At 41.2% G+C, this 19,325-nt stretch overlaps 2 protein-coding genes and 1 pseudogene across 2 annotated transcripts; 2 read left to right on the forward strand and 1 right to left on the reverse strand.

The window, feature by feature from the left end:
- Positions 1-730: 730 nt before the first annotated feature.
- LOC146390500 (uncharacterized) lies at positions 731-2,194 on the reverse strand. The gene is made up of 4 exons (XM_084921697.1): positions 2,137-2,194; positions 1,446-1,539; positions 1,212-1,299; positions 731-1,108 (listed from the first exon to the last, which is right to left on the reverse strand). Exons 1-4 carry the CDS (start codon positions 2,192-2,194, stop codon positions 731-733), a joined length of 618 nt encoding a protein of 205 aa, XP_084777823.1.
- A 6,608-nt stretch (positions 2,195-8,802) lies between these two features.
- On the forward strand, positions 8,803-10,213 carry LOC146390501 (uncharacterized; annotated as a pseudogene).
- Positions 10,214-11,715: 1,502 nt separating this feature from the next.
- On the forward strand, positions 11,716-12,648 carry LOC146390502 (uncharacterized). Its single transcript, XM_084921717.1, has one exon. It carries the CDS (start codon positions 11,716-11,718, stop codon positions 12,646-12,648), a length of 933 nt encoding a protein of 310 aa, XP_084777843.1.
- Positions 12,649-19,325: the final 6,677 nt, after the last annotated feature.

Genomic DNA, 19,325 nt, shown 5'->3' on the forward strand with positions numbered 1-19,325 from the left:
TAGAATATTACGTGTGACATCCGTATTAACAGGATTGTGTGCACTTTGTGCTTGCATCTTTCTGCATACATTTCAGTGACATGGCAGCTGTCAGTTCCACCAGCCCTGCAAACCCAAGTGATGAGATGATGTGGTGGACAGTGGAAACGAGCACCCCTGAATGACTCCTGGCCACCAAGCTGGAGATGCTCCACTCAGCAGCTGGAAATGCAAACCAAGGGTCTCACTTGTGGCACCTCATTCCTTTCTGTGGTCCTGGTCCAGCAGATTGAGCAGTACTGCCTGAGACTCCCTGCTCAGCCACATAACAGGCCTAGTTAACAGTGCCTGTGCATACTGGGACACTCAGGTTGATCCTGGACTGCAGTGATGAGTCCCAGTGAATAATTACTGTCATGTTGTGTTTGGGTGTCCTGTGTCGTTTGTGTTGCACTGATGGTATTCCCTCATTTCACACACTGACTGCCCTTATGCAGTTACACATATATTGTGACGTCGTATGCAGTATGACTGACTGCTCCAAATACAGTTGGAGTGTAACAAAAGTTTGTTTATTCACAGGACTTTGTACATTCTGTTCATTTTCCACATTTGTTCAACATTTCAAATAAAAAGTGCAACTTGTATTAACAGAACTTAAATTATTTTGTCCACATTACACATATCCTGCACAAACATAAATATGGGACCTGTAGGTGTTTGTACAACAATGGGTCCTATTCACACTACCTCACTCATTCTTTTGTTCCACAACCTTCTCCAGTAGAGTTATGATCCTGTCCATTCGCTCGGCACGTCTGTCTTCAATCTCCCTCTGTAGCCTCATGTCCTCTTTTATCAATTCCAGGACTTCATCCTCCCTGTCCCTCTTCCTCTTTTTTGGTTGTGCCTCCAGCTGGGCCTCTTCCTCCTGCCGTTCCACATCCTGCCCTTGGGTGCCCGATGCTGTACTGGGCCCTGGAGTGTCCTCTTGGATGGAGGCAATCAGGACTGGAGGCCTGGTGGACGGCCTCTGTCCTAGGACCTCATCCATTGGGACAAACCAGGGCCAGGTGGCAGCAGTGGTCTTCCCACTCACCCCCTCACCTGTTGCGGGATACTTGCAATCCTACAGGCAGAGGGGATCAAAGTGGCAGTTCACCGCAACAGCAACAGTACAGGTTTACATGATGGGGTTCATATGCTTTATATTCCAATGGTACTGCACATACTTTGTATTTTTTCTTTAGGTTGTCCCATTTTTTTCCCACCTGCAACGGGGTGATTTGGCCCGCCAGCCCCATCTGCTCCAGGATTGCCCTGGTAGACGGAATATGGGAGGACATGTCAATGATGTTAATCCCTGCACAGGATCCTCAGCAATATGTGCCAACTGCGAACTACAAGGCAGGACAGGCACTCTCCAATATGCCCAACAGATTTATGCATGCATACTGTTGCTATACCTCCAACCCGCAGCGGCTGTGTTCCTGGCACCAGTGAACAGGTGTTCGTTTTCACCCCGGAGTTTGATGAGCTCAGCCGTCTCCTCCTTACTCCCTGGAATGTGATGGGACAGTGGAGTACATTTTATAACATGTTACACTTCTGTGTTATCATTTTCCTGTTTCCCATCTGGTATCATACGTTTGCACATTCAGCTGTGTGCAGCCTCCCAACTTCACTTTCAACCAAGCCGATTTTCTCAGGAACAAATACAACACTGTCATGGGCCACGCAATAACATTTGTATGTTATTTGGGTGACTTCTGTGACATGTTTAACCTGAGTGGCGACTGTGCGCGGGCGGGTGCGCTGGAACGGAGAACGCTGTTCTCGCCGGCAGGATGGGTTACCGGTAACAGAGGTCTCCGACAACGTGGGCGCACTTGTGCTGATATGTGATGTGTTGCCACATTGCACAGATATTTTACACGGTTTACACGGCTACATTTTTGTGTTTTGTTATCTTCAGGTTGTTGTTGGTGACCCTCACACGGTAATATAACAGACCGGCCAGTTACAACTCAGCGGGACTGTGTATTTACAGTCACCTACGTGTAATGGCTGTGGATGAATTCACCGTGACATGTACAATTACACTGCCATTATCTTTTGCATCTCGACAATTGTTTCGGTACTTCCGACATAACGTGCATTTATGGATGTGGGTGTCCTCTGCCGCTGTTTCTGCTGTGTCTGTACTTGCTGCCATCATTGCAAACTGAATTGGCCGGGCTGCGCTATGCATTCTGGGATATGTTGGGCCACAAAGTCTACACTGTCACAGCCTTAAAATTCAGGGAAATGAAGGACGCATTTCAGGGCCGCATTTCGAGCAGCCTTTGAATTGGGACAGGCTTCGGCGCGCCGCTGTGACATAATCGGCCTTAAAATGCGGCCTTTGAGGCTGCAGACCCTGAATTGGGATACAGCCAGGGTCTGCACGCTTGAAGTACGCGCACTACGCGCACTATGTACGGTGCGTACTACAAGTACGAGAAGTGCGGAAGTGAGAGGCTTGTGAAATGGGACGGTCTAGCCTCCGTCGCGCTGTTCAGGTTGCCTAGCAACCATGATACTAACCGCGAGAAACGTTATATTTTATTTATTTATTTTATTTGACAGAAATGAAGGAGAAAAAATGTTTTGTTGGTCATTCATTCTTGTCATGACATCACTCTGATTAGTTGAGTATCTGAGGCTGAGACCACAGGACTGTAAAACATGATTGTTGGGCTTAATTTCTGTACTGAACAGTCATTTCAAGATTAGTTAGTAAATAACAATCAGCTAATGTTGTTCATGAGACTAAAATCATCTCACTGTGGTAATGTAAATATAATATGACCAATATTATAGTTATTATATTAATCATTATTAGTTATTACAGCAGTGAGTTTGAACTGGCCAATATTATATGTATTGTCAGATTATTATGATATATATATATCAAGGGCGTAGATTTGGCATGGACGGAAGGGACGTGTCCCCACCAATATCCAGCAATTATTGAATTGTCCCCACCAATAATTTGATCTCTTCGAGTAAAGAAAAACAAACCCGATAGTAAGAAAAAACCGATCTGTCAGCGTCTCATTCAGCGAGCGGTGCAGAAAGAGTTAAATTACGTTCTCTACTGGTATCCTACGTCATGTGACAAATATGGCCAATGTGATTGGCTGAGCCTTTCAGGGAGCTCTGTTTAGTTTCAGCAGCGGTAAACCTGCGCTGCGAGGAGGAGGATGGCAGCGCAAAGGAAGAACCTGGATATAAAAAAGTATTTTTCAAAGAAACCTGTAAGTCACTTAAAGCCAAGTTCACTCATATAATGTGTCCGTCACAATAACGTTACAGGCTATGCTAGGACATACATGCCAACACTCCCGATTTTTCCGGGGAATCCCGAATTTCAGTGCCTCTCCCGAAAATCTCCCAGAGCAACCATTCTCCCCAATTTCTCCCGATTTTCCACCCGGACAACAAAACTGAAAACCATATCCCAGACTGGCCGAGCCAATTCCAGTTTCCAACAATGGCTACTATTACTGCAGCTACTTAGTTTTAATATTACTCTTATTACTCTTTCTGGGTCGCAAAATAAACTTTTAACACATTTTCAGGCGAGAATGTAGCTGTGTAAACGTCAAATAACTTAAACATGTTATTGTTTGGCCTTTTTCAGTGCTTGGTGAGTAAATCATTTTGGCTGAGATTAAAGTTATTAGATTAAATTAGATTAAATAAAACTTTATTAATCCCTCGGGAGGATTCCTCCGGGGTTCTCACACAGCTGAATAAACTGCTGTGTGAAAACAGCAGTTTATTCGACCATCTACGCCAGCGTCCGGTTATATTTTAGACAGCAAGGAGCAGACGGCAGGTGACGTAATTCTGAAGGCTAGACCGTCCAATTTCACAGTCGCTCATTTCCGGTCTACCCGGCTTTTGGAGGACCCGACCCACTTAGACCACAAAGGCCGGTGTTCTGGGAATCCATCCTACCTGGCAAACCATCCTACCCGTTGTTTCTGTGCATGCGCACAACACGAAATTCAGTGGCAAATTGTCCTACCTTTGTGAATATTAGCTAGAAAAATACTCTGACCAGTAAAATTAACTGCCAAACCAACCTACCTTTGTGAATGTAAATGGTAAATGGCCTGTATTTGTATAGCGCTTTACTAGTCCCTAAGGACCCCAAAGCACTTTACATATCCAGTCATCCACCCATTCACACACTGGTGATGGCAAGCCACATTGTAGCCACAGCCACCCTGGGGCGCACTAACAGAGGCGAGGCTGCCGGACACTGGTGCCACCAGGCCCTCTGACCACTACCAGTAGGCAACGGGTGAAGTGTCTTGCCCAAGGACACAACGACCGAGACTGTCGGAGCCGGGGCTTGAACCGGCAACCTTCCGATTACAAGGCGAACTCCCAACTCTTGAGCCACGATCGCCCCAAGCATGCTTACACTGCTAAAATTTTGTGGCAAATCGTCCTACTTTTGTTAATCTGAGCTACAAGCATACTTTAATAGCTACATTGCAGTGGCGAACCATCCTACCTTTCTGAATATGAGCTAGAAGCATACTTTAACAGCTAAAATTCAGTGGCAAATCATCCTACCTTTGTTAATAACAGCTACACACATACTCTGACGGGTAAAATTAAGTGCCAAACCATGCTACCTTTGTGAATGTTACCTACAAGCATACTTTAATGGGTAAAATGAAGTGGCAAACCATCCTGGCTGTATGCATATGAGCTACAAGTATACTCTGATGGGCAAAGTTAAGTGGAAAACCGTCATACCTACTTAAATTGGTGCTGGAATTACTCTGTGACAGCAGAAATGTGCATAAACTACTTACGGTAGGACGCTTTGCCAAAGTAGGATGGTTTGTCAGAACACCGGGTCCTCAGGTGGACGCAGCCTCTGAATTTGGACACCCCCCGGCCTGTTTCCGGCCGGACAATAATAACGGTGACATTCAACTTATTTTATCCGATAAATAAACACTGTAAGATTCAAGTTTTTTGTATATATATGTACATGTATATCCCCCCCAGCCCCTTTGAATGTCTCCCTAATTCTGAGGTCTCAAGGTTGGCAAGTAGGTGCTAGGCTTGGCCCACATCAGTCTAAAATTGTATGTAACCATGAATAATGTGATGCCATGTCCACCAGGAGAGACTGGACAGTATAGATGTAAAACAAATATGCCAGCAGTTCATTTCAGCTAACGAGAGGAGCAGGCATGTGTTTGTTGTGTGGGGCATGTAGTCCATGTCTGTTGCTGTAACAGTAGTTCATGTTTAGAATAAAACATCCCAGCCCCCTATCTGATAGAGGGCAGTAGTGCCTAAAATGTTGCATAATGTTGCTGAGAGATCTTTTACTTTGTGGTAATCTTAGATGAGTAGTTTTATGGACAAAAACCACCAGATCATTCAGTGTTCCCTTAGTGCTAATGTGTCAGAGATGTTGGTGTACTATAATTGAAGGCATGTTGTTAAGTCCTTAAAGTCATATTCTTTTATTGTCATGACTGTATTTGAAGCTATTTTTACTTTTGTATGATACCTGATTTATATGGAATATGGCTGAAGTAAACTAAAGCCTGAAATACTAAGTCAGTCATTTGTTTAATAGTAATTTAACATTGTATAATTCACATATAAAACTATGAATTGTAATTTTAAACGGTTTAATAGCATGTAGAATAGCATATGTAGGCAATTATATTTCTCCTTTTTTTTATCAAGAAGCAAAAACAAAAAGGAAAAAATAAGAAACAGGGCGGGGGTCGATGGTTGAATCATCCATCCCCACCAATGCCACAACCAAATCTACACCCTTGATATATATATATATATATATCTATATATATATATATATTTCAGGATATATTACAGCAGTGAGCTTGAACTCTGTGTCAAAGATTCAAGTTGCAGTTATTTATATTTCCTATCACCTTAAATCTTCACTCAAAGACAAGTATCTTTGACAGTGTCTATATAGATGTATTATACGTAAGAGAAATATTGTTCGTTTAATATGTTGGCATCATTACACTTGGCTCAATGCTTACGTATATATGTAAAAAGAAAATGTACGAGCTGTGAAAACTGTTTCTGATAAAATGAAGAGTAGACTGATATATTAAATATTCCTTTATAGGGTGAGAAAATCAGACCATGTCATAACTGATTTAAGTCATACAGAATAGATATCAGAGCCTTAAACAGGCTGACTTCTGCTAAATGGGTCAAACTGGGCAGAAAGTACACAAACACATAACATCCTTATAGAATATGATGTAACACTATAGATCAACTTACCTCAGAATATATAAAGCATATAAACAGCTTCATAGAACTGAAACAAACATTTATTTTTAGGTCCATTCTGCTGCTGATACATACTTTAGGTTTCTGAATATTAAACTTGTTTCTGCCTTTCATAGTGTGTAACTTGAAGGCCCTGAGTACTTTCTCCCACACTGAAAACACCGGAATGATAAAATTATTTGAACATCACCTAATAAGACTGATTCAGGACAGACAATTAGTTATTTTAGACTTTTCTAGTAGTCCTTCACAAACAGGGAACAGTCTGTCTATTCTCTCCATCTGTCAGCTGCTGCTGGCTCTTCCTCCTCCTCTTCCTCACACACTGCTGAGTTTGTCCTGGTAGATCATCAGGGGTGCAAAGCCTCACAGATGATGTGCAGCAGTGGGTCCCTCAGTCTGTCCTCACTCTGGACACTTGCAGTTGTCACACATGGAAATCAAATGTGTGATAAACTGCAGGATTCAAACACAAGTGTAACTTATAAATACATGTTCATACTTTTATTCCACAATCAGAGAGAAAGAAACAGAGAGTGCAGGACAGACAGACAGGTGACAGTCTCAGGTGTATACACTGCTACAAAACAGCACAAGAGAAGGAGGATTTAGTGTTTGTGTTATTACGAGTGCTAAACAAGAAGAGTTCCCAGATGGTACAGTGGACACATGTGTGACTCCTGTGATTAAAGCATCTTTCTTTCAGCTTAACGAGTGAACCGTCAGCTCGTTCAAACACACGTTAAAGTCCGTTTGGCTCGACACCACCGAACAGAGGCAGCAATATAACATAGCTAACATTAACAGTGCAGTGAATCCTGCTTGTGCCGTGATATTCAGGACTGCAAACCGAGCAGCATCACTGACTTTCAGCTTGTTGTGTTTGTGGATGTATGACTGACTTTAATTATCCATAAAATCATCACATTCTCTGTAAGATTAAGGTCGACTATATATATATATTGAAGTAGAGGCTTTAAAACCAAGTTAACGCTGAAAGTACAAACATCACTAATGTCACACAACTTTGCCGACATGTGGCCAACAGTGATGTTTTAATGTTCTTCATTATTAAACATTAATAAGTGACGTCAAATTCAGTAATTACTTTTGACAGTTCACTCTTCGGCCGCTCCCTTCTGCTGTATTTTGCGGCAAAATTATCCACACCCACCGCCGCGCTATGAATTGTGGGATATATGGGACCACGAAGCGTGCACCGGTCCACGCTTGATATTTGGGGGAATTGACGGCGCATTTGGAGTATGCATTTGGAATTGGGACAGCCGTTGTTGCGTGGCGGTGACGTAATCTCACTTGAAATGCGTACTTCAAGCGTGCAGACCCTGAATTGGGACACAGCCTTTCTGTACACCGAGATTGAAAATGTGACGTCATTCCGGGGGTAAAACCGCAAAGGATTCTGGGAATGAGTGGCAAGCGGTACTAGCACACAGGTTTTCACATGAAAAAGGTCACACAGTGATAAAAAGAAACACAAAAAATAGCAAGAAGCTGTTGTATTATTAACTGCAATAGCCGGTCGCATGACAGCCACGGTGTTGGAGCTATTTGTTCTTATTTTTTATTATTTTGAAATTAGTTAAAGTTTGTTGTTAGTTTACTTATATTTTGGGGTTTATTTACAAGTTTATTTGTAGGTTAATATTTGTTTCAATGTTTTGTTTGTTTGATGTTACCTTGTTAAATTAGTCAGTAAGAGCTGTAGGGCCATTTTGTTTCTATAAATAAAGAGACTGGTATAGGACCAGCATGCACTGGGGTGGGCCTATGGTTTTTTACCAGAGCAGGAGAAGCAGCAGGAAGTAACAAAAAATGGATCTTGTTATTGCTTGCCAAACTGGATAAAATAAACCATAAAAACGCAACTTTAAAGTTTGGACAGTGGACTTCTTTTGCCTGCGTACGAAATATTATCTCAGTGCAGCAGTGGCTTGTGGACTTTTAATTGTGGGATGTTTGGTTTGTCAAACAAAAGGAATTGCCACTACAAATTGTAAAAAACCTGCCCGTGGACAAAGGAATAATCCTTCATTAATGGATATGTTGGATATATGGATTTCAAGGATCACCGTCAAACTCGAATAAAAGTTACTGGATCATCTGTGAGTACTCCAGACGAATTTGATGTTGAGGCCTGGATCAACATGTCACTCGTTCATCAAAGCTGGTGAGTGATAATATTGTTTAAGCCGTAAAGGAAAACGGTGAAGCTATTTTAGTTTAAAGACATTATTTCACTACAAAGACTGATGAACTGAGTTTTGATGTACTAAATTTGTGCATAATAGGATCACTAATTGAAACATGCCAACTCCCTCTGTGGAAATGTTTGTTCACTGCAATCAGCAGGTAAATGGATGTCATGTTTGCGGTTTATGCTATGGATTCTCAGTGTGCTGTGCATCTTTATAATGTTTGAAATAATCCAAGAGGACAATAAAAATGTCAGATATTAAGAGTAAACAAGAGGATGACACTCAGATGCAAGCAGAGAAAAGAAGCATCAAATTTATGCCAAAAGGTTTGGATTTGTATATAAAGACATGCCAAGAAAAGCGGAGTTCAATGTGTAAGCAAGCATCTAAGTACATGGGGAAAATTTCTGCTTTAATGACTTAACATGAGAATGTTAAGGAAGTGTCTTCTGAATTTGGGAAGTTTATTAAATGCTATCAAGATGCAAATGCTTTGCAAGAATCCTTTTTAAGTTCGCCACTGCCAGAAGATGAAGTGAAAAGGCAAACTGCACATTTTCAGTCTAAGGTGACAGCATTCTCTGTTTTTATGGACAAAGTAAAGGTTTGGTTGCAGGAAACAGGCGAGCCGTGTACTGAACAAAGCAATACTGCTCTTAATGATCAAGCTGTTGAAAGTTTGGATGAAATAAATCCTGAAGACAGTGTCTCTAATATCTCAAGTGTAAAGCCACCTTCGAAAACATTGTCACAGCAAAGTCGAATTTCATCAACATCTTCCGCACGCATTAAAGCTGCGGCTGACAAGGCAGCACTCATGGAGCAACTCGCTGCATTAAAGAAAAAACATTCTATTGAAGCGCAAGAGGAAAAACTGAGAAAAGAAAAGGAGAAATTATCCTTGGAAACAGAGTTGGCAGCAACTAAGGCAAAGCTTCGTGTCTTAAAAATAAACTCAGTTTGTAGCTCTGAGCGTTCTAATGGAATGAACTCTTATTTTGAAAGAGGGCACGTACAAGAAGCGCCTACTTTAAATCCTTGTGCTGATACATTTGTTCCGGCAGAAAGAGATTACTCTGGTACAAATTCTGCATCTGAATCACAAGTAATCATACCTAGACAAAGTCAAAACCAACATCAGGTGGATGAGGTGATGGTAAAAGTTGATGATTCAGCTCAAGTGACGCAGCAAACACAGCCTCAGTCTCCTACTTTGACTGAGAATTGCACGAAGGAGATTGTCAATATTATGCAAAAACAAAATGACATCACTACTTTGCTTGTAAAACAAAACTTATCTTCTGTCCTTCCAGCTAGAAACATCCCTATGTTTGATGGAGACCCTTTCCAGTACAGATCATTTATGAATGCTTTTGAAAATGGAGTGGAAGCTAAAACTGATAACTGGAGCAACTGTTTGCATTTTTTAGAGCAGTTCACTAGGGGGCAGCCTAAAGACTTGGTGCATAGTTGTCAGCATTTACCTCCTGAGCAGGGCTATTCCACAGCCAAATATCTTCTTGAAGAACATTTTGGGAATGAAAATAAAATTGCCTCTGCATATATGGAGAGGATTGTGAGTTGGGCACCTATTAAAAGTGAGGATGTGAAAGGTCTACAGTCATTCTCTCTTTTTCTTCAAGGATGTTCGAATCTAACACAGCAAGTTGTTTATATGAAGGAGTTGGATTTGCCCTCAAATATGAGAATGATTGTTATGAAACTTCCATACAAATTGAGGGAAAAATGGAGAGTTGTTGCCTATGAACTGCAGGAACAAAATGGTCACAGAGCAGTGTTCACTGATCTGGTTGCCTTCATAATAAAACAGGTGAAAGTAGCATCAGATCCAGTGTTTGGCAACATCCAAGACTCACAATCTGGAAGCAGCTTTAAAGTTTCAAGTTCCACCAAGCAAAGAAAAAAGGGAAGTAGTTTTGCCACTAATGTCAGTACAGTTCCAGGAGTCAAAACTCAATCAACTGGAAGCAGAACAAATTCCACTGTTCTGCATAGTTGTTTGTTTTGTTCACGCAGCAATCATTTACTAGAGAATTGTAAGCAGTTTAAAGCTAAAATGCATCGGGATAAGTTGACTTTTATCAAGGAAAGGGGAATTTGTTTTGGTTGTTTAAAAGTTGGTCACACAAGCAAAGACTGTAGGAGTCGCTTGGATTGCAACGTGTGTCACCAAAAGCACCCAGGGGTTCTTCATATAGAGCGAAAAGATCCAGGTGCACCCTCAGAACAAGCTCAACAGATAACAAGCTCTAATGTCAACTTTTCAATTGCAACCACTCAGACATGTGGGCATATTGGGGCCGGTCATGAAGTTGATGCAGTTTTTCCTATAGTTCCAGTTCAAGTTAAGAGCCAAAGGAGCAACAAAATCGTGCAAACCTATGCATTGGATCCTGGAAGTTCAGGTACATTCTGTACAGAAACCCTGGCAAAAAGACTGAATCTTAAAGGTAAAAAGACCAATATCATTTTGAGAACAATGAGTCAAAATAGGATTGTTAGTGCACAAGTTCTGTCTGGTTTGGAAGCAAATGATTTCATACCGTTGCCAGATGTTTTGACTCAAAAGACCATGCCAGTTTCTACAGTCAATATTCCCCAGCAAGGCGACATTGATCAGTGGCCTCATCTTAAACCTGTTAAACTTCACAACATTGATGCAGAGGTGGAGCTACTGATAGGCACTGATGCTTCCAATGTTTTAGAGCCATGGAAGGTGATAAACAGTGTGGAGGGTGGACCTTATGCTGTAAAAACAAAAGTTGGCTGGGTCATAAATGGTCCCCTGCGCACTGGAAGTAACAGTGGAAATAAAAACAACTGCACTGCTGTAACAGTCAATAGGATTTCTGTTGAGCGTCTTGAAGAAATGTTGATTAAACAGTACAATCATGATTTTAATGAAAGATCCTCAGAGGAGCAGACTGAAATGTCCAGAGAGGATATGTGTTTCATTGATATTGTTAGTAGTTCAATAAAACTTATTGGAAATCATTATCACATTGATTTGCCTTTCAGGAGAGAAGGTCCCAGCTTGCCAAATAACCTCTGTGTCGCGGAGCAGCGTCCCCAGAGTCTCAGACCGAGATTTGAAAAAGATTCTCATTATAAGGATGAATACACTAAATGTGTAAACAACATGCTTGAACAAGGATATGCCAAGCTTGTGTCTGCAGATGAGTTGCACAAAGATAATGGAAAGGTGTGGTACATCCCTCATCACAGAGTGTATCATCCCACAAAGGGCAAGTTAAGAGTTGTATTTGACTGTGGAACAACTTATAAAGGAGCATCATTGAACAGCCAGCTTCTACAGGGACCTGATCTCACAAGCTCGCTGGTTGGAGTTCTGATCAGATTTAGGCAAGAGCCTGTTGCATTAATGGCAGACATTGATTCCATGTTTCACCAAGTTCACGTCTCAGAAAAACACGTCAACTTTGTCCGTTTCCTGTGGTGGCAACATGGCGACACTACAAGGTTGGCACAGGAATACAGGATGAAAGTGCATTTGTTTGGAGCAGTATCTTCGCCAAGCTGTGCAAATTATGCTCTACAGAGAACTGCAGATGATCATGCACAACAGTTTCCAGCTGAAGTGGTTGATACAGTCAAAAGAAACTTTTATGTGGATGATTGTTTGAAATCTGTTGCTTCAGAAGAGGAGGCAGTGCACATGGTGAAGAGGCTGACAGATATCTGCGCTAAAGGAGGATTTAAGCTTTCAAAATGGATCAGCAACAGTCGCACAGTGCTCATGTCAATCCCAGAGGAAAGAAGAGCAAAGGAAATTAAGGCTCTGGATTTGGACACAGATCAACTTCCAGTTGAGAGAACACTGGGTTTACAGTGGTGCATAGAAACAGACAAGTTCCGGTTCAGAACCTCCCTGCAGGACCGTCCAACAACCAGAAGGGGCATTTTGTCTGTGGTCAGCTCACTGTATGATCCTTTGGGAATCTTGTCTCCCTTCAGTATGCCAGCTAAACTGTTGCTACAAGAGCTTTGCCGAGAAAATTTGAAGTGGGATGAAGTTTTTCCCCACTCTCTTTCCCAGCGGTGGCGTGATTAGCTGGAGGATCTCCAGCTGATTTCAAAGTTCAAAGTGGAATGTTGCATTAAACCAAGTTGCTTTGGAAGACCAGATAAGGCACAACTTCATCATTTTTCTGATGCAAGTCAAGATGGTTATGGAACAGTGTCATATTTAAAGTTGGAAAAGAATAACATCACGCATGTTGCTTTTATCCTGGGGAAGGCTAGAGTTGCTCCTCTCAAGCAAACTACAATTCCCAGGCTGGAATTGACGGCTGCAGTTCTTGCAGTTCGAGTGAATATGCTTCTGCAAAAAGAGCTGCAGGTAAGGTTGGAAAAATCAGTTTTTTGGACTGATAGTACAACAGTACTGAAATACATCTCCAATGAAACCAGAAGATTTAATACTTTTGTTGCAAACAGAATTGCTGTCATTTGAGAAGCAACAGATGTGAATCAGTGGAGATACGTTTCTTCCAAGGAGAACCCTGCAGATGATGCATCCAGAGGCATGAGTGCTGGGGATTTCCTCAAATGTAGAAGATGGATAAAAGGGCCAGAATTTCTCTATAAGTCAGAAAAGGAATGGCCTAAACTGGATGTGGAGTACAGTGTAATTTCTGCAGATGACCCAGAGGTCAAAAAGGACCTGAGAATGAATGTCATTGTGAAGGAATTACAAAATCCTACCAAATATCTTATCCATTACTTCTCGTCTTGGGCAAAACTTAAAATCTCTGTAGCCTGGCTTTTAAGGCGGAAAGAGGCTTTGGTGTTGCTGGCGCAGAAGAGGAAAGAGTTGCTTGCTGCAGGTTTAAATAAGAATGATCTGGAAAGTCAGAAAGAAGTGGAGATAAGAATGGAAAGATTTAGGACCACTTTGAAGAAAGGAAATCTGACTTCAGAAGATTTAGCAAAGGCAGAACAAGCTATTATTCAATATGCACAACAACAGAAATTTAAAACTGAAATGGCTTTAATCAGCAATGGCCTCAAAGGAGTCTCCAAGGGAAGTTGTCTTTACAAACTTGATCCATTGTTGGATGCGGGAATCCTCAGAGTGGGTGGCCGATTGAACAAAGCAGCCAAGCCTATGGAAGTAAAGCATCCTGTAATTTTGACAAAAGATATGCATGTGTCAACACTGATTTTACGCCATATCCATCAAAGGTTGAGACATGCAGGAAGAGCACACATGCTGTCAAAACTAAGACAAAAATACTGGATATTAAATGCAAATTCTGCTGCCAGGAAAATCATCTCTCGTTGTATCATGTGTAGACGCAACAGAGGAAAGTTTGTTGAACAAAAGATGGCGGATCTGCCTGAAGAGAGAGTCCTGCCAGACACAGCTCCATTCACAAATGTTGGAGTGGACTATTTTGGACCTATACGTGTTAAAAGAGGATGAAGTCTCCTTAAAAGGTATGGAGTTCTTTTTACTTGTTTGACCAGTCGTGCAGTACATCTGGAGATTGCATGTACACTTGATACAGACTCCTGTATAAATGCTGTGCGGAGGTTCATCTGTAGACGAGACCCAGTTTCGACCATCAGATCTGATAATGCTACAAATTTTGTTGGGGCGAATCGAGAGTTGAAAGAAAGTTTGACTGAGCTGAACCATGCTAAAATTCAAAAGGCTTTTGTTCAGGATGGCATGAAATGGAACTTTAACATCCCAGCAGCCTCTCACCAAGGCAGTGTGTGGGAGCGCCTTATTCGTTCAATAAAGAGTATTTTAGCCTCAGTTCTCAAAGAGCAAGTTTTGGATGATGAAGGACTCCAAACAGTCTTCTGTGAGGTTGAAGCTATATTGAACGACAGACCCATTACTAGAGTTTCAGATGACTCAAATGATCTTGAAGCACTGACACCCAATCACTTGTTGTTGCTAAAAAATAAACCAGTTTTACCACCAGGACTGTTTGATCCAAGTGATCTTTATGTCAAGAAAAGGTGGAAACAGGTACAGTACATGGCAGAGTTGTTCTGGAAAAGATGGCTTTCTGAGTACCTCTGATGCAAGAAAGACAAAAATGGATGAGGACTAAAAGATGTCTTATACCTGGAGATGTCATTTTAATTGCAGACGCTATACAGCTCCAAGAGGATCGTGGATGATGGCGAAAGTCTTAAGTGTAAACCAGGATGCAAAAGGCTTGGTGCGTTCTGTGAGACTACAAACAAAGACCAGTGTTTTGGAAAGGCCAGTGACAAAACTTATTTTGCTGCTGGAAGCGTCATCGTGAAGAAAATCATCAACAAAGATTAAGGACCTGCTTAAGGGAATAGCTCCTCCTTTTGGGACTTTAAAGTAATTGTGATTGTATGCATAATTAGGGGCCGGCATGTAGGAGCTATTTGTTCTTATTTTTTATTATTTTGAAATTAGTTAAAGTTTGTTGTTAGTTTACTTATATTTTGGGGTTTATTTACAAGTTTATTTGTAGGTTAATATTTGTTTCAATGTTTTGTTTGTTTGATGTTACCTTGTTAAATTAGTCAGTAAGAGCTGTAGGGCCATTTTGTTTCTATAAATAAAGAGACTGGTATAGGACCTGAGACCTAGCTAGCTAAGATGAGCACTCGGCTGTCAGGGTTCGTTTAGCTAATCTGTGCAGGTGAATGAATTTACCCCGACTAAAGAAATCAAGAGAAACGCTCCGGGCTACTCAGTCACTAATTACTGTTACTATACTTTTATTACAAGTATGATACTGTAAAAGCAACAGGCTGCACCCTGCCTCAGCTCCTGTGCAGAGCTGATTATTAAATATGTGCAAACAACAGCATGTTTTCAGTCTCTTGCCACATCTGTAAAGACAGTAACATTTTTTTTAAAAAAAGCTTGTACTTCAGTAACTCCTCATTAATCAGGAAGTATGGATTAAAGTACTGTAGTGTACTGTAATACTGAAAAAAGAAGAGAAGAACTTCAGATCCCGAGTGTGTGAGGACAGAAGAATCAGCTTTATTTCAATTTTGAGGGATACAATTTACATTTGTGATGATTCTGTTGTCTTTGTGACTACAGGGGCTGCCCTCAAATTCAGACCTCAGCACCACCCAGTGACAGCAGACAGATCATCCAACATGTTCACATGTTAACTGCAAAATGAACTGATGAAAACAGTACAAAGGTTAAAGTACCACATGTGCTGTAGTGAAAGCTGCAGCTTTATTGATAAAGTTAAAGACAAAAAACAAAAGGATTAATCACCAGAGATGGGCAGTAACGCGTTACTGTAATCTGATTACTTTTTTCAGGTAACGAGTAAAGTAAGGGATTACTATTGCAAAAACGGTAATTAGATTACCGTTACTTTCCCGTAGGAACGCTGCGTTACTGCGTTACTAAAACCGTGATTTTTTTTGCGAGAATGTCTCATGACAGTGACGTAAGCGAGTGCGACGTTCGTGACAACAGCTGTGTGCAGATCAACAGTGCATCATATATCGAGTGCGGGAGAGAGTATGAGCGTGCAGCGTTTAAAGCGTGGAAGTACTGACCTTACTTTGAGTTTGATTCCATAAAAAGTGACAAAAACATTTGTGTCCGTTGTGCGTGGGAAGAAAACTTCTTTTTAAAGCGAAAAAAACCCCCCTAAACTTCCAAGCAAGCACCGGGAGTGCGCAAAATCCATCATTTTGTATGATGGATTATGCAGAAAAAGTAGAATTGGGCTGAAAGATCTATCGCTTTATCACCTATTCAGGTTGTAAATCGTGTTTTTAAAAAGTAACTAAGTAACTAAGTAATTAATTACTTTTGAAAATAAGTAATCAGTAAAGTAACGGGATTACTTTTTGGGGGGAGTAATCGGTAATTAGTTACTGATTACTTTTTCAAGTAACTTGACCAACAATGTTAATCACTCATGTAACTGTGTCACTATATATCAGCATTAACAGGACCTCAGTTTGGTGTTTCACAAAGCTGCTGATCTCAGACCTAGTGATGTTCGATTCGTGAACGAATCATTCAATAATCGAGAATCACTTTACTGACTCGTGAATCATGATTCACAAGCCCAACTGACTCACTGACTCATCCCTGTTTCTGTTAGCAAACTAATTCGCTTAGTAGATATATATCTAGCTTATAATTAAAATTGTGGGGGGGGGGAAACAACAGCCAGTTTCTTAACAAAAGCTTTTCTGCTCTGAACTGGAAGAAAAAACCCTGAGTAGAAGCTCACATCAAGAAAATAGCTCCTCGGTTCACAGTACCATCGCTCTGCTAACATGCTTGTCACTACCCGATCCGTACCGGAAACCCGATCGGTACCCCGCATGCGCAAATCTTACGTCACTTCCTGTCTTTGCCAACATTGCAACATTCAATATATTTGAATGATACGGTTAGCGCCCAGTTAGCTCCTAGCATTTCTCAACAGCTCTGCCTCCTTTTCGACTGCCCGGGACATTTAAACAATGGATAATCCGTATACAAACAAATTCATGCTTTTCTCCTCAACAGAGAGCGTTCCCCGATTGAACAACAGCGCCGTAAAATAAGAAGAATGGCGCCTAATTACAGACTTAATAATATTGACTTAGCAATGTGTCACGTGAAGATTCATCAGCCGGATTAAGTGTTTACTGACAATTGACAGTGATAGCGGACATCATCATCACTATTCCAGTCAATCCTCTCCACACAGACAAGCATAGACACACTCGACTATCACTAAATCAAATTTAACACACGTTTGTAATGACGCCAATTCAGTTTACAATAGGGTTCATTCGCTGGGTCAGCAGGTGGCAGTATCCTCGTACACTGGGGAGTAAACTGCCATTAAACGAACAGAAGAAGAAGACAACATCTGCACATGCGCGGTATGGATCGGGTAGACCCGATTTGTACGGTCCGACTTTGCACATGCGCAGTAAGAATCGGGGAGTCCTGATCCGTAACTATCTTTTTATTTTTCGTTTTTGTCTACATTGTACTGAAATGCTTCATTATTGCAAACATTTTAAGATATACTTATTATTCTTAACATCTTAACAGATACTCTGACCTGTAACTATCGTAAAATGCTTCGACCGGAAGTAGACACCTTTCGCGCATGCGGGGTACGGATCGGGTTTCCGGTACGGATCGGGTAGTGACAATGCTAACAGCACATTTAAGCGTAAGCAAATCACTCAGGACTCGCTCACCCCCTCCCTCCTGTGCTCAATCATAGAGCGAACGAATCACTCAGGACTCACTAACCCCCTCCCTCCTGTGCTGAATCGTAAGCGTAAGCGAATCACTCAGGACTCACTAACCCCCTCCCTCCTGTGCTGAATCATAGAGCGAACGAATCACTCAGGACTCACTAACCCCCTCCCTCCTGTGCTGAATCGTAAGCGTAAGCGAATCACTCAGGACTCGCTCACCCCCTCCCTCCTGTGCTGAATCATAGAGCGAGCGAATGAATCACTCACTCACTCACCCCCTCCCTCCTGGCTCACAGCTTCTTCTTCTTCTTCTTGGTTGGCAACCAATGTTAAGGCGCATTACCGCCCCCTGGCTCACAGCTCAGTGGACATTTAGATGAGAAAATATATATTTAACACATTTAAGGAAAATACTAATAAAATAAAAATAAACAAAATAAATGTTTATTAAGTAATTTTGATAGGAAATTGCTTAAGTTTAGAAATGTTTTTGCTCTTTTTTGCTCTATAAAATAGTTTTTTTTTTTTTTTTAGAATCATTCATCTTAGTGGGATTTACATGAAAAGAGAAACAAATTAAGTTTGAGTGAAAATGTAAATTTTTTGCACTCTTTGGTCAACTGACTCAGTGAATCAAATGACTCAAAAAACTCGATTCACTTTGGTGAGTGACTCATTAAAACTCGATTCAGTAAAAAGAATCAAATTTACCATCACTACTCAGACCTGCACAGCTTCCATTTTAAACACTTTATGTACTCAGCTGCATGAAGAGCACGTTTGAGTTTCTCTGACACAATTAAATAAAACCTGATGAAGGTCAAAGGTCGTCACTTGTATGTTGAACTACAAACTTGTGATCTGGAATTCTTTCACAGTTTTTTGCAGATACTGTGTTATTTACCATAAAGTGATTCAAAGTTATTCATACTAGAATAACCAGAGAGGATCATATGTTTTTAAATATATAAGTTTCTACAGGACTGAATATAATATCTTTATGTAAAAGTCCGGAGCCTCTGGGGAGTATCCGAGTATTTATAACATTACACAAACCAAAGGTCTCCATCACAGTGTTCATGAAATGCTGGGTTTATCCATCTCCTGGGGCGGGCCTACAGAGGAGTGCTGAAGATTTCCCTGTGAGGGAGCTGTTGGTGAAGGTCATGAGTCCTGCTTGATCAATGCGATGAGCTTCAGTGTTCCTGTTGTTTCTTAAATGATGCCTCTCTCAGTGGGTCAACAGAACATCTGGCACAGGACAGCTGTGATGAAAGAAAGGGAAGAAGTTTCTCCAAACCTCTGGACCCAGGAAACCCAGGTCTCCCTCACTAGTTTCTGTCCAGGGTGAATGTAGCCGTTGATATAATATGGACTCTATTATTAAATGAAAAAAACAAATTACACTACACTACTGAAACATTCTGCTGATGTTTTTAAAGTTTCCATGTTACCAGGCTGTAGAGGGCTCTGAAGATTTAAAAAGTTTCAGATCCATTACACTCACAGTCTTATGTTAAAATCTCAAAGGACAGCATT

The sequence above is a fragment of the Perissodus microlepis genome, chromosome 3 (assembly GCF_051167445.1).
Source record: "Perissodus microlepis isolate ML-2025 ecotype Zambia chromosome 3, ASM5116744v1, whole genome shotgun sequence".
Classification (NCBI taxonomy): Eukaryota; Metazoa; Chordata; class Actinopteri; order Cichliformes; family Cichlidae; genus Perissodus; species Perissodus microlepis.